This window comes from Schistocerca cancellata, chromosome 1 (assembly GCF_023864275.1).
Source record: "Schistocerca cancellata isolate TAMUIC-IGC-003103 chromosome 1, iqSchCanc2.1, whole genome shotgun sequence".
In the NCBI taxonomy this organism is placed as follows: Eukaryota; Metazoa; Arthropoda; class Insecta; order Orthoptera; family Acrididae; genus Schistocerca; species Schistocerca cancellata.
Genome location: NC_064626.1, coordinates 219,964,348 through 219,980,032, shown reverse-complemented (window position 1 = coordinate 219,980,032; position 15,685 = coordinate 219,964,348). Strand labels below are relative to the sequence as shown.

General features: G+C 48.9%; 1 protein-coding gene across 1 annotated transcript in view; it reads left to right on the top strand.

Moving 5' to 3' along the window:
* The window catches only part of LOC126169390 (probable maltase), a 49,062-nt gene that overhangs the window by 30,115 nt on the left and 3,262 nt on the right, over positions 1-15,685 (top strand). The window contains exons 8-9 of the mRNA XM_049920637.1: positions 5,356-5,545; positions 13,719-13,868. Of these exons, the coding sequence (XP_049776594.1) occupies positions 5,356-5,545; positions 13,719-13,868 (340 nt within the window). The remainder of the gene's footprint in view (positions 1-5,355; positions 5,546-13,718; positions 13,869-15,685) is intronic.

The following is a 15,685-nucleotide window of genomic DNA, read 5'->3' as shown; positions in this document are numbered from 1 at the left end:
AGAAGGGCGTGAGGAGGACGTCCAAGCCACGGGAAGAGGTTTTAAGGCCCGAAGCTTGTTGTCCGTAAGTGCAGCCCAATCGGCATGCCACAGCGACACAATGCGCCGACAAATGACCCTGCTAAAATCGGACGAAGGGACACAACAAGAGGCTGTCCGAGGCTGGAGGACCGCAGCCTTGGCCGCGGCATCTGCAGATTCGTTCCCAGGGATACCGACATGGCCAGGGACCCACATAAAGCTAACCGGAGAACCGACGTCCACCAGCTGCCGAAGAGAGCGTTGGATCCGGTGCATGAAAGGGTGAACGGGATACGGATCACTGAGGCTCTGGATGGCGCTCAGGGAGTCGGAGCAGATGACATAAGCAGAATGTCGGTGGCGGCAGATGTACAGAACAGCCTGGTAGAGGGCAAAGAGCTCAGCTGTGAAGACCGAACAATGGCCATGGAGCCGGTATTTGAAACTTTGTGCCCCGACAATCAAATAACACCCGACCCCATCATTGGTCTTAGAGCCATCTGTATAAATGAAGGTCATGTTGATGAACTTCGAACGAAGTTCCAAAAAACGGGAGTGGTAGACCGAACCGGGGGTAACCTCTTTTGGGAGCGAGCTGAGGTCAAGGTGAACGCGGACCTGAGCCTGGAGTCAAGGTGGCGTGTGGCTCTCGCCCACTCGAAAGGTTGCAGGGAATGAAAAATTAAGGTGTTGAAGGAGGCGACGAAAGCGAACTCCAGGGGGTAGCAGGGCAGAGACATACATTCCGTATTAACGGTCGAGAGAGTCGTCAAAAAAGGAACGATAAGACGGATGGTCGGGCATTGACAGTAGCAGACAGGCATACTGACAAAGCAGTATATCGCGCCGGTAGGTGAGTGGCAATTCGCCAGCGTCAGCATGAAGACTCTCTACGGGACTAATATAAAATGCTCCGATGGCCTAAAAATTTGGTTGTCTCCACGATTGGGAGAGCAACGGGACCGAGTCGTAAGGACGGTGGGAGAAACTCTTTGTAGCGCCAGAAGTTAATACAGACCGTCTTCTCGGCAGAAAAACGGAAGCCATTGGCGACACTCCAGGAGTAAAGACGGTCAAGAGAACGCTGAAGACAGCGCTCCAGGACACGTGTACACTGCGCGCTGCAATAGATGGTAAAATCGTCCACGAAAAGGGAGCCTGATACATCAGCTGGGAGGCAATCCATTATTGGATTGATCGCGGGGAGCAACACTCGAAACTGAGCCCTGTGGCACCCCATTCTCCTGGCGAAAGGTGTCTGACACACAGCCGCGGTCGGGCACTTCCGCAAGAAGTTATTCATAATGAAGGTCGACAAGGTAACCAGATGGTCAACAGCAGAGCGGCGCCTACGAAATCCACATTGTACATTGGTAAGTAGGCGTCGAGACTCGAGCAGCCAAACCAATCGAGAGTTAACCATTCGCTCCATCACTTTACAGACACAGCTGGTAAGCGAGATAGGTCGATAACTGGAAGGCAAGTGCTTGTCCTTCCCCGGCTTAGGAATCGGGACAACAATAGACTCGCGCCAGCATGCGGGAACATGTCCCTCAATCCAGATGCGATTGTATGTACGAAGAAGAAAACCTTTACCTGCAGGAGAAAGGTTCTTCAGCATCTGAATATGAATAGAATCAGGCCCTGGAGCGGAGGACCGTGATCGGCCAAGTGCGTTTTCGAGTTCCCGCATGGTGAATGGGGCATTATAACTTTCACAATTCAAGGAGCGGAAGTTAGGTGGCCTAGCCTCCTCTGCCTGTTTGCGGGGGAGGAAGGCAGGGTGGTAATGAGCGGAGCTCGAAACCTCTGCGAAAAAGCGGCCGAAGGCATTGGAGACAGCCTCAGGGGCCACAAGGACGTCATTCGCGACCTTCAAGCCAGAAACTGGTGAGTGGACCTTAGTGCCAGATAGCCGGCGCAGGCTACCCCAGACAACAGAAGAAGGAGTAAAACTGTTGAAGGTGCTTGTGAAAGCAGCCCAGCTGGCTTTCTTGCTTTCTTTAATGATACGACGACACTGAGCACGTAATCGTTTATAATTGATACAATTCGCCACTGTAGGGTGGCGTTTAAAGGTGCGTAAAGCACGTCTACGAGCACGTAAAGCGTCTCTACATGCTACGGACCACCAGGGGACCGGTACGCGACGTGGAGAAGTAGGGTGAGGGATGGAATATTCAGCAGCAGCGAGAATGACTTCCGTAAGGTGTGCGACCTGACGATCGCAGCTTGTGAAGGTTTGATCCTGAAAGGTCGCCCTGGAAGAGAAGAGCCCCCAGTCTGCCTTGGAGATGGTCCAACTAGAGGAGCACGGAGAGGGAGTATGCTGCAGGAGATGGATAACACACGGGAAGTGGTCGCTCGAATATGTATCAGAAAGTGCATACCACTCAAACCGGCGTGCAAGTTGGGGAGTACATATAGAGAGGTCTAAATGGGAATAGGTGTGAGATGTGTCCGAAAGAAAAGTAGGGGCGCCAGTATTGAGGCAGACAAGATTGAGCTGGTTGAAAAGGTCTGCTAACAAGGAGCCCCTCGGGCAGGATGCTGGAGAGCCCCAAAGGGGATGGTGGGCATTGAAGTCTCCAGTTAACAAAATGGTGCAGGTAGCTGAGCAATAAGTTGCATCATGTCTGCCCTGGTAACGGCAGATGACGATGGAGTGTAAACGGTACAAATGGAAAACGTAAAAGTGGGGAGAGTAATGCAGATGGCAACTCCCTGCAGGCCGGTGTGCTACGTGATGGGATCGTAGTAAATATCATCCCGGACCAGCAACATAACCCCTCCATGAGCTGGGATACCTACCACAGGGGGTAGGTCAAAACGCACAGAGGTGTAGTGTGCCAAGGCAATTTGATCGCATGGGCGTAGCTTCGTTTCCTGGAGGGCTACGACGAGCGGACGGTGCAAGCGGAGCAGCAACTTCAAGTCTTCTCGGTTGGAGCGAATGCTGCGAATGTTCCAGTGAATAAGTGCCATCGTAAGAAAAGGAAGAAGAAAGAAGGGGTTACCTCGAAGGCCGCTGAGGGCCTGTCTTCGAGCGAGCACTGCCGCCGCTATCAGTAGGCGGACACTCATCGTCCATTGGGTCTATAGGTTCATCGGCCATCTTGGGAGGATGGCCGGGAGGGGGAGCTTCCTCCGCCGGTGAACGGCCAGATGTTCGGCTACCAGCGGTGCGGCCAGGCGAAACGGATGACGGCCTGGGGCGGCAACCGCTGGGTGGCGCAGGAGAAGAAATGCGCCGTGGCGGAGAAGGAGAACTGTGCTTCCTATGAGCTTTCTTGGAAGGACGTTTGGTGGAAGTACCGGTCGAAGGCTGGGAGGTCGAGGTACGTAGGAAGTCTGCACGGGATGGTTCCTTCTTGAAGGCCCGTGCATCTGACTTCGGGGTCTTCGTCTTAGCAGAAGATGATGAAGGGGCTGGTGTCTGTGGGGTGATGGGAGGAAGAGGAGACGTCGACCGCACGATCTTAGCACTGGCCGAACGGACGACCGTGGTGCTGAAGGTCAGATCGTATGTCTGGGTTGCCACCTCCCTGGTAGTCCGAGGAGAGGCGAGGACAGTACTGTATTTCCCCGCTGGGAGCAGCGCGGGCTTCCTACTAGCCAATAGCTTGCGAGCAGCCAAGGTGGACACTTTCTCTTTGACCCGAATTTCTTGGATACAGCGTTCTTCCTTATAGACAGGACAGTCGCGGGAGGATGCGGCATGGTCACCCTGACAGTTCACACAACGAGGAGACGGAGGTGGACAGTCACCCTCATGGGCATCCCTGCCACAAGTGACACATTTAGCCACATTGGAACAAGACTGTCGAGTGTGATTGAAACGCTGACACTGGTAGCAGCGCGTAGGTGTCGGGACATAGGGGCGAACAGAAATAACCTCGTAGCCAGCCTTGATGCGCGATGGCAGCTTAACACTATCGAAGGTCAAGAAAAGTGTCCGGGTCGGTACAAGGTCATTGTTGACCTTTTTCATGACCCTATGGACAGCCGTCACGCCCTGCTCAGCGAGGAAAGATTGAATCTCCTCGTCAGTCAATCCGTCGAGGGAGCTAGTATAGACTACACCACGAGACGAATTCAAAGTTCGGTGGGCCTCCACCCGGACAGGAAACGTGTACAGGAGTGTGGCCCGAAGCAGTTTTTGTGCCTGAAAGGCACTCTCAGTTTCTAGTAATAAGGTACCGTTACGCAACCTGGTACAAGATTTGACAGATCCGGCTATGGCATCTACGCCCTTCTGGATAACGAAAGGGTTGACAGAGGAAAAATCCTTTCCGTCCTCAGATCGAGAAACGACGAGGAACTGTGGGGCAGGCGGTAGTACTTTTGTCACTAGTGGCTGGTCACGTTTCCGTTTTTGGGCAGAAGTCGAGAGAGATGGAGTGGAATCCATTGCGGAGGAATCCCCCATGATTGCCAGCGTCTCCGATGGCGCGCTCCTTCCTTGTGGGGACCCTCTCAGAGGGCACTCCCGCCTTAGGTGAATGTTTACACCTCAGGTCACACCTCCCGAGAAACAGACGGAGGGACCAATCGGCATGGTCAGAAGGTATCAGCTCAGGCAATCACCCCTCCCCGGGCCTGGCCTTTACCAGGGGGTACGTGTGTGCCTTACATGTCTACCCAGGGCGGGGAATTACGCGTTACCCCGTCACCGGCTACGCGTGCGAACGCGTGGGTCGGCCTTCAGGCACGCACAGGGAGGAAGGAAGAAAAGGAAAAAGAAGAGAGAGAGGGAAAAAGAGGACAGACTGTCTCAAACGCCGAGGCGGAGACCAGAGAAGGCAAGGAGAAGAAGGCAATGAGAAGGCAAGGAGAAGTCGAGGGAAAGAGTAAGGAAGACAGTGAGGTGGAGAAGAGCAAAGAAAGAAACCAACCAAAGGAAGGAAGAAACGAGAAGTGAAAAACCAAAAAGACCACAATTATAGGTCGTGGAACCGTCCGTCTCCGGACGCAGGCGCTAACTACCCCCGTGAGGGGGATGGACTCCTTTTAGTCGCCTCTTAAGACAGGCAGGAATACCTCGGGCCTACTCTAATCCCCGGACCCGCAGGGGGGATCTTTACTTTGATAATATGACCAATGAAATTTTAGACAGGCATTATACACCACATGAAATGCCCATTGCAGTAATTGTAAAATATTTGTCTACTCTAAATATTGCAAAAGTAGCTCAAGTCAGTAGCAGCCAAAGACAATTTGCAAAAAACATTAAAAGCACTATGCTTTGTGCCATACAGTTCCGTTTGCAATGAAATTATTTAAATTGTTATTGCTGGATTGTTGTTAAATACATAAATACTTTCCTTCACACAGGTTCTTCACAGGCATCTTCTGCAGGTGATACTGGTAGCATTAGTTTTGATACCATTGCATCATCTCAGCTGACTGATAGAAGTCACTTGAACCTGTATAAAGACTTAGTGAAGCAGCGTGAGTCACCATCTATAATGTATGGCTCCTGTGACACATCAGTCATAAATGGCACAGTGTTTGTCATGACAAGGTATGTTAACTTATTTTCACCCTTCTGATCTGAAAAGTATTTATTTAACTTACACTATATTAACATAGGTGTTTCTTTTATTTGTTGCTGCATTAGGATACGGTACGTACTATAATTTTTGAAAGTTTATATTTGCTTTCACTTCATAAGATAAAGCTGCTCAAATTTTAAATCCCAGTTAAAGCAGGACCAAAATTATATTTAAATTGAAGAAGACAACTGTTTGGAGTTGTGTAAATGATATTACTTAGATATCTACTCATGTAGAGAAGACATTAAGTCGCAGACAGGCACAAAAATCCCTCTGTACCTTTTAGCTTTCAGTCCAGAGGCCTCTTCTGAACAACTTGCATGCAGATGACCACAGTCTCTGCCCGTTGTGGCCAGAGTCATCAGGTTTTGGGGACAAGGAGGCAGCTTCGGTCAGAGGGGGGGTTTAGTTGGGTGAGGTGGGGAAGGGGTAGTGTTGCTTCTCAGAGCACGCAGGGATGAAGTGGGACAGCATAGGGACTGCTAGGTACTTTCAGGAGGTTGGGGAGTGGATCAGAAAAGGAAGGGGAAAAGGACTAGCGGGTGCGTTGCTGGAATAGAAGGCTGTGTTCCGCTGGAATGGGAGCAGGAAAGGGGATAGGTAAGCAGAGGACAGGGACTAGCGAAGGTTGAAACCAGGGGGATTACAGGAATGTTGGATATATTGCAGTAGAATAATAATGACAATAAACAATATGTACAAAGAACTCAAAGAATCTAAAGGAATGACTTTTTCTCCTTAAAACAGTAATTACATCTCACAATTTAATAAATGGCTGGATCGAGAAATCGTTAAAGACAGTAACTAAACAAGACACAAAATTCTTGTGAATCCATTGACAACCAAGGGATAAACAACAGTCCTTAACTTGTGGGAAAGTGGGTTTATGTGCCATAATATTGGTATTAATTTTACAAATGATAGGTCCTTTAGTGCACTTGGTGGCTTTCTCTTTGTAATCGCCCATATTTTCACCCTTCTGCTTAGTATAACTTAAGATACCTGTAACATGAACCTGATAGCACAGGCCCGTCAGTGAATTAAGCCAATAGATAATTACTCCCTCTCATACCAAATTAACAACTTGAATAACTTCGACACTCCAAGAAAAAAGTAACTATTTGAACAGTGCAAATAAGAGCTTGACTTAATGAAACAGTTCTGGATTAACAGCAGTACTAACAGTTTAAGCCAGGTACTCATATTCAACATGCGCTCAGTATGTCAACAGCTAGTTAGCAAACACCTTAGTTCAAGAGAAACAACAGGGTCAGCCTTTTACTCATACTAGAATTATAAACAATTCAGTGATCATCCACACAACTAATCTCTACATAATGGTAGAGTAAAAGAAACTCTGATTAAAGCACAAAATATCTAAATACTTTAACCAAGCTGTAGTTCACACGTATGCTTCAGCCTTTTTGCCACCAAACTAAAAACAGTCACCACTGTTTGTGAATACCAGTGCAAATAGGTCCCTCAGACTCATAACCATTGACCAAGCTGGCTCCACACAATCACTATGGATGACACGTTCTATGCCAGAGTGTAAAATCTTAACCATTCAAAGGATTGATAAGTTTTACAGTTTTGAGGGAAAGTATACTGTTGCTTAACACAGAAAAAGTGTGTTTCAGCAGGGAAAGAGTGTATTTTTAACTAGGAAATCTGAGGACAGGATTTTTTTTTTCCTTGTCTGTGTATACAACCTGCAGTGGTTGTGTATGTGAGTTGTGCTTGTGTGAATGAGTTTTGTACTTCAGGAGGAGGCCTTTTCGCAGGCAGCTAAAATGTACAGCAGTCTTTCCATTGTGCAGGTCTATGAATCAATGTCTCCTCTATATGGTGTGTAGCAATCTATCCTTTTATGATGTAGTTGTTTTTCTTTTCTGTACTTTCCATTGTTTAATATGACTTAGTGTGCTAATGGAAACCAAACACAACTAAAATATTGCCCCCCAGGGGGTCCACAACTCTTTTGTGGATACGTGCGTAGCGAGCACGGGACCCCGAGCTAATGTGGCCTTCCTTCCTTTCCGGGCTGCATACCTTCCCTTTCCGCATCCTTCCCCATCCCTATCTTCGCCCCTCCTCCCCTCACCTCTGGCTCTTTCCTTCCCTTTCTCCCCATCTGGGAGTATGGTTTGTGCCTACGTCCGGAGACGGACGCTCGTAAATGTACTGCATTCTTCGCCTTCCTTGCTTTTGTCTTCTTCCTTCCTTTGTCCTTCTCTTTTCCTTACCTCTTCTGTTTCCCTTTTCTCCGCTGCGGCGTTTGAGACCTCTCTTCCTTCCTTTCCCTTTCTCTTTCTTCCTCCCTGTGCGTGTCTGAAGGCCGACCCACGCCCTTCGTGCGTAGCCGGTGACGGGGTAACGCGTAATTCCCCGCCCCGGGTAGACAGGTAGGACACGTACGTACCCCCTGGTAACGGCCAGGCCCAGGGAGGGGTGATTACCCGAGCTGATACCTTCCGAAAATGCCGATTGGTCCCTCCGTCCGTTTGTCGGGAGGTGTGACCTGAGGTGTGAACAATCACCTAAGGCGGGAGTGCCCTCAGAGAGGGCCCCCACAAGGGAGGAGCGCGCCATCGGAGACGCCGGTAATCATGGGGGATTCTTCCGCAATGGTTTCCTCACCTTCCACTAAGTCTGCTCACAAACGTCAGTATACTGAGTCTCAGCCACAGACGATTCTTCCATCGTTGCCACAGTTCCTTGTTGTTTCTCGGTCTGATGAAGGTCACGACTTCTCCACGGTCAACCCTTTCATTATTCAGAAAGGTGTCGACGCAATAGCAGGTCCTGTAAAGTCTTGTTCCAGATTACGGAATGGCACCCTGTTGTTAGAAACACACAGTGCCCTCCAGGCACAAAAATTGCTGCTTACTTCTCTGCTCCACACCTTCCCTGTCCGGGTGGAACCGCACCGTACCTTAAATTCCTCGCGTGGAGTCGTTTATACACGCTCCCTCGATGGATTGTCTGACGAAGAAATTCAGCACTATCTGTCTGACCAGGGCGTAACGGCAGTTCATAGAGTAATGAAACGGGTTGACACGAACATCATTCCAACCCGCACTGTCTTCTTGACATTTGACACAGTTCAACTCCCATCGCAAATCAAAGCAGGCTATGAGATAATTTCCGTTCGCCCTTACGTCCCAAACCCTACGCGTTGCTATCGATGTCAGCGGTTCAATCACACCAGCCAGTCCTGTTCCAATCCAGCCAAATGTGTTACGTGTGGCAAGGATGCCCATGAGGGTGCTTGTCCACCTCCATCCCCTCGCTGCATCAACTGTATGGGTGACCACGCTGCTTCCTCTCGAGATTGCCCCGTTTTTAAGGACGAGAAGCTCATCCAGGAAATAAGGGTGAAGGAAAAGGTGTCGACCTTTGCTGCTCGAAAATTATTCGCCAGTCGCAAGCCCACCGTGCCTCAGACAGGAAAATACAGCACTGTCCTTGCTTCTCCTCGGCCAACAAAGGAGGCGGCCACGCAGACTTGCGACCTCACCTTTAGTACCACGGTCGTCAGATCGGCCAGCGCAAAGATCGCTCGTTCAACCTCACCACTTTCGCCTGCCCACTCTGTGGCTCACCCTTCGTCGAGTTCTGCTACATCTCGAGCCCAAAAGTCGGACGCCAAGTCTTCGAAAAAAGAGCATACTCGTGAAGAGTTTTTACGTACCGCAACTTCACAACCATCGGTTCCTTCTTCATCTAAACCACATTCTTCCAAGAAGGCTACAAAGAAACCCAGTTCCTCTCCTTCTCCGCCAAGGCGTGCCCCCTCTACAGCACCACCTGGCGGAAATCGCCCTCGGCCATCTTCTGTGTCGCCGAGGCGCACTGCTGGTGGCCGGGACTGCTCCTGACCAACCTATGGATCAGGATCTTCTGCCTTCGGCTGAATGCCATTCCATGCTGTCGGTTGCTAGCTCCGAGCAGTCTCTGAGTTGACAGCAACTTTGGTCACATTCCTCCATTTTCCTTTCACCCCATGTCCATTATCCACTGGAATATCCGCGGCATTCGAGCCAATCGGGATGAATTGTCGGTCCTCTTACGCTCCTACTCGCCGGTCATCTTCTGTCTTCAGGAAACAAAGCTGCGTCCCCATGACCGCTTTGTTCTCCCTCACTTTCAGTCCGTCCGATATGACCTCCCCTCTGTTGAAGGCACTCCAGCCCATGGAGGACTCATGATTCTTCTCCATGATACTCTCCATTATCACCCAATCCCCTTAAACAGTTCCTTCCAAGCTGTCGCCGTCCGTCTTTCCCTTTCTGGATACATGTTCTCTCTTTGTACTGTATACATTCCATCATCCACACCAATGGCACGAGCTGATCTCCTTTATCTTCTTGGTCAGCTTCCACCCCCCTATTTGCTGGTTGGGGACTTCAATGCCCACCACCCGCTTTGGGGATCTCCTCATCCTTGTCCACGTGGCTCCATATTGCTAGACGTCTTCCACCAAGCGGATCTAGTTTGCCTCAACACTGGGGTCCCCACATTTTTGTCTGCCTCCACGACAACCTTATCTCATTTGGACCTTGCGGTCGGTACTGTTCCGCTAGCTCGGCGCTTCGAATGGTTCGCCCTTGATGATACACACTCGAGTGACCACTTTCCATGTGTCCTCAGACTGCAGCCTCAACTGCCATATATGCGCCCGCGACGCTGGAAGTTTGCCCAAGCCGATTGGACACTTTTTTCGTCTCTCGCGACATTCGATGACCGTCGCTTTCCCAGCGTCGACGATGAGGTCACACATATTACCGACGTTATCCTTACAGCTGCGGAACGTTCGATACCACGCACCTCCGAATTGCCCCGGCGCCCCCCAGTTCCTTGGTGGAACGAGGCATGCCGTGATGCAATACGTGAGCGGCGACGTGCTCTTCGCATTTTCCGTCACCATCCTACTTTGGCCAACTGTATCCGCTATAAACAGCTCCGTGCGCGATGCCGTCGCGTCATCCGCGATAGCAAGAAGGCAAGCTGGAAATTCTTTATTAGCTCATTTAACACCTTCACTCCCTCCTCGGAAGTTTGGAGTCGGCTTCGACGGTTCTCAGGCGCGCCTAGTTTCTCCCCGGTCTCTGGGCTCACTGTCGCGCATGATACCTTAGTGGACCCCGTCGCAATTTCTAACTCGTTGGGTCAGCACTTTGCTGAGATTTCGAGCTCTTCAAATTACCCACCAGCATTTCTCCCGAAGAAACGTGCAGCGGAAGTGCGACCTCTTGCTTTCTCCTCTCAAAATCACGAAAGCTACAATACTGTTTTCTCCATGCGGGAACTCCAACATGCCCTCTCATCTTCTCGCTCCTCCGCCCCGGGACCGGATGGTATCCATGTCCAAATGTTGCTGCATTTATCAACCGCTAGTCTGCGTTACCTCCTTCGCCTTTATAATCGAATTTGGACCGACAGTACCTTTCCCAAATGGTGGCGGGAAGCTATTGTCGTTCCCGTTCCGAAACCTGGAAAGGACAAACATCTCCCCTCTAGCTATTGCCCCATTTCTCTCACGAGTAGTGTCTGTAAGGTTTTGGAGCATATGGTGAATTACCGTTTAGCTTGGTGGCTAGAATCCCGCAGTCTTTTAACACCAGCCCAATGCGGATTTCGGAAGCATCGTTCTGCCGTTGACCATCTTGTTGCTCTCTCCACTTATATCATGAACAATTTTCTCCGGAAACGCCAAACGGTAGCAATATTTTTTGATCTGGAGAGAGCATACGATACCTGTTGGAGGACAGGCATCCTCCGCACACTGTTCTCTTGGGGCTTTCGAGGCCGGCTGCCCCTTTTTCTTCGCGAATTTATGGCAGAGCGCACTTTTAGGGTGCGGGTGAACACTACTCTCTCCCGTACTTTCTCCCAAGAAAACGGGGTACCCCAGGGATCTGTGCTGAGTGTTGTACTATTTGCCATCGCCATAAATCCAATAATGGATTGTCTCCCTCCTGATGTCTCGGGCTCCCTCTTTGTGGACGATTTTGCGATCTACTACAGCTCTCAACGGACCAGCCTTCTTGAACGACGTCTTCAAGGATGTCTCGATCGCCTCCACTCGTGGAGCATCGAAACTGGCTTCCGTTTCTCACCCAGTAAGACCGTTTGTGTCAATTTTTGGCGACGTAAGTAGTTTCTTCCGCCCTCCTTACATCTAGGTCCTGTCAACCTTCCGTTTTCAGACGTCGCTAAATTCTTGGGTCTTATGTTTGACAGAAAACTAAGCTGGTCCTCCCACGTTTCCTATCTTTCGGCTCGCTGTCTGCGATCACTTAACACCCTCCGTGTCCTGAATGGTACCTCCTGGGGAGCGGACCGAGTGGTCCTTCTCCGCCTCTATCGCGCCTTAGTGCGCTCGAAATTGGATTATGGAAGCATAGTCTACTCCTCTGCTCGGCCGTCTATTCTTCGGCGTCTCGACTCTATCCACCACCGTGGATTACGTTTAGTGTCTGGAGCTTTTTACACTAGCCCTGTGGAAAGCCTTTATGCTGAGACTGCTGAACCTCCGCTGTCCAATCGGCGGGCAGTACTCCTGAGTCGTTATGCTAGCCATCTGTCTTCCATGCCTACTAATCCAGCCCATGACCTTTTTTTCGACGCCTCCTTTGATGTAGGGTATGCAGGCCGCTCCTCTTCCCTACTACCCCCGGGAGTCCGCTTCCGTCAACTGCTCCATTCTCTTTCCTTCCGCTTTCCTAAAACCTTCTGGACAACTTGGGGTACAGCACCGCCTTGGCTCCGTCCTCGGATCTGCCAGCTCCGTGACCTTTGTCAATTTCCCAAGGATGGTACCCCTACACTTGTTTATCGTCGGGCATTTGCTGCTCTATGTGCAGCAATGACGGAGGCCACATTTATTTACACCGGCGGCTCGAAAACATCGTTAGGTGTAGGGAGTGCTTATATTGTTGGCGACACCCCAAATCAATTTCGGCTTCCCGACCAGTGTTCGGTTTATACTGCGGAGCTTTACGCTGTTCTCCAGGCTGTCCACTACATCCGCCGCCATCAGCGGATACAGTACGTAATCTGCTCAGATTCTCTCAGCTCTCTCCTCAGTCTCCAAGCTCTTTACCCTGTGCACCCTCTGGTCCACCGGATTCAGGACTGTCTGCGCTTGCTCCACCTGAGGGGCGTCTCGGTGGCGTTCCTCTGGCTCCCGGGACACGCTGGTATCTGTGGGAATGAGGCGGCTGATATAGCGGCCAAGGCCGCAGTCTCTCTTCCTCGGCCAGCTATTCGGTCGCTTCCCTTCACCGATCTACGGAGCGGTTTATGTCGCCAAGTTGCTCATTTATGGCATGCGCATTGGTCGGCACTTCCCTGTAATAAATTGCGGGAAGTGAAAGCCCTTCCTTGCGCTTGGACCTCTTCCTCCCGAACGCGTCGTCGGGAGGAGGTAATTTTAGCTAGACTCCGGATAGGGCACTGTCGTTTTAGCCATCGACATCTTTTAAGCGGCGATCCTCCCCCACTCTGTCCCCACTGCTCTCAGCTGTGGACGGTAAGACACCTTTTAATTGAATGCCCCTATTTTAATCTGTTACGCTCCCGTCTACAGCTATCGCCTGATCTATCGTCGATTTTAGCAGATGACACGCGCTCCGCCGACCGCGTTCTCCAGTTTATTAGTGACAGTGAAATGGCGTCAGTCATTTGAACCTTTTTTTGGGGACAATCACCCCCTTTCTGTAGTGGATTTTTAAGCATTCTTCTATTTTTAGTTTCTCAAATTTTCTGACTTTGTTCCCATTGCTGCTGGTTTTAAAATTCGGTTTTTTACTGTCTTAAGTCACGGGCTGGGCGCTAATGACCTTAGCAGTTTTGCGCCCTAAAACCCCAAAAAAAAAAAAAAAAAAAAAACTAAAATATTGCAAAGTTTGAGCTGGAGGAGAGGTATGAGCAGTGGAAGGGGGCAGTTAACAGCTTCACAACATTTCTGCCCATAGCAAAAGAATGTTTAAAAAAATATATGCTATGATTCTGAGTGTTCAAATGAAGTTACTGTAATTTGATACTGGTTGGTAGATTTATTTTTAACAAATGATTATGCAGTAATTAAACTGTTAACAGTATGCTTGATTTGTTTCTATGTTTTTGCTGTTTCAGAATTAAAAGTGGCAACCCGGGAATCTTGGTTGCCTTCAACCCCAGCAGTAACAATGTTACTGTCAATTTGAACAGTATTGATAACATATCAGAAGAATTGACTGTGCAGTTACAAAGCTCTAATTTTGTGCACGATACCGTCAGACTGAAGTAAGTAATGCCTTGTTATTATCTTAAAGTTATCATTTTTCTAATGAGGATATGTCTAGATGTAAATGTTCCTCCACTCACTGTAGGACTGCCTTATATTCGGATTAAAATAACATTGACTGCAGCTCCATTAGCCATCAGCTAGTAAGTTGTAAAATTTGAAATTTTCCTGGCGAATCAGCTGTTCAAAAAGATTTCAGGTTTGCAGCAGGTAGTTGTAAACTTCATTGCATGATATTTCGGCCGGACAACTGCCAGCCATCTTCAGGTGAGCCGAACAAGGACTGACAAAGAGTCCCAAAAAGTTGTTGCTGTGGCCAAAATTCGAAGTTTTGTCGTACTCTGTTGAATGTCCGTTGGAAATAAAATGTCCCACAACTGCAAACTGGGTTGTAGGAGGGGAGCGCGATGTTGATGTTCCATAAAACACTCTTCCACTGTACGCGTTGTCTGTCCTATATAGGCCATACCACATTGGCACGGTATTTTGTAAATTCCCGCCTTCCGCAGTAACAAATCATCCTTCACCGATCCCAGCAAATCCGAAATCTTAGAAGGTGGACTAAAAACCACTTTCACATGAAAATTGAGAATCCTCGCTATTTTGAAGGAGATATTTCCAACGAAGGGAAGAATAGCTAGGGACTTGGCTGGCGTGTTCTCCTCTTTATCCACTTCCCGGTTCCTGGCTCTAGTTGAGAAGGCCCTGCTAATTTGCTGGGTTGAGTATCCATTGTCTCTGAACACTGTCCTTAAATGTGCAAGTTCCTTAAGCAAATTCTCTTTATCCGACACCGTATGTGCCCTTTGCATAAGGCTTTTAAGTACACTCATGGTTTGGGGTGGGTGATGGAACCTTGAAGAATGCAAGTACAGATCAGTGTTAGTGGGCTTACGATAAACAGAATGTCCCACTGAGCCATCACTCTTCCATTTAACGAAAACATCCAGAAAAGGAAGGCAACTATCTTTCCCTGGTTCCATAGTAAATCGAATATTCTCATGGATTGAGTTAAGATGATGAAAAAACTCCACATTAACTTTTCTTCTCCATGGGGCCACACTATCAAAGTATCTTTGACATCTCCAAAAAACAGTTGGTTTACAAACTGCTGATTAAAGTGCTCTCTCTCCTCAAAATCTTCCATAAAAAGGTTAGCCATCAGAGGAGACAGAGGGCTGCCCATGGCGACACTGTCCGACTGTTCAAAATATTCCTTGTTAAACATAAAATAAGTTGAGGAAAGAGCATGCCAAAACAAAGCAGTGATGTCCGATTCATACTGTTCACCAATTAATGTCGAGAAATCCGCAAGAGGTTCTTCTGTGAAAAGGGAAACTACATCAAAACTCACTAAGAGATCCGAACTACTTACGTGGAGAGCCCCCAGTCTGTTGATAAAATCAGCAAAGTTCCGTATACAATGTGAACATTTGCCAACAAATGGTCTCAGCAAAGAAGCTAGATGTTTGGCTAAATCATATGTGGGTTCATCAATATTACTCACTACAGGCTGTAAAGGCAGACCTTCTTTATGTACTTTCGGAGAATATTCGATTTACCATGGAACTAGAGGAAGATGGTTGCCTTTCATTCCTGGCTGTTTTGGTTAAACGGAAGAGTGACAGCTCAGTGGGACATCCTGTTTATCATAAGCCCACTCACACTGATTTGTACTTGCATTCTTCAAGGTTCCATCACCCATCCCAAACCATGAGTGTACTTAAAACCCTTGTGCAAAGGGCACATATGGTGTCAGATGCAGAGAATTTACCAAAGGAACTTGCACATTTAAGGACAGTATTCAGAGACAATG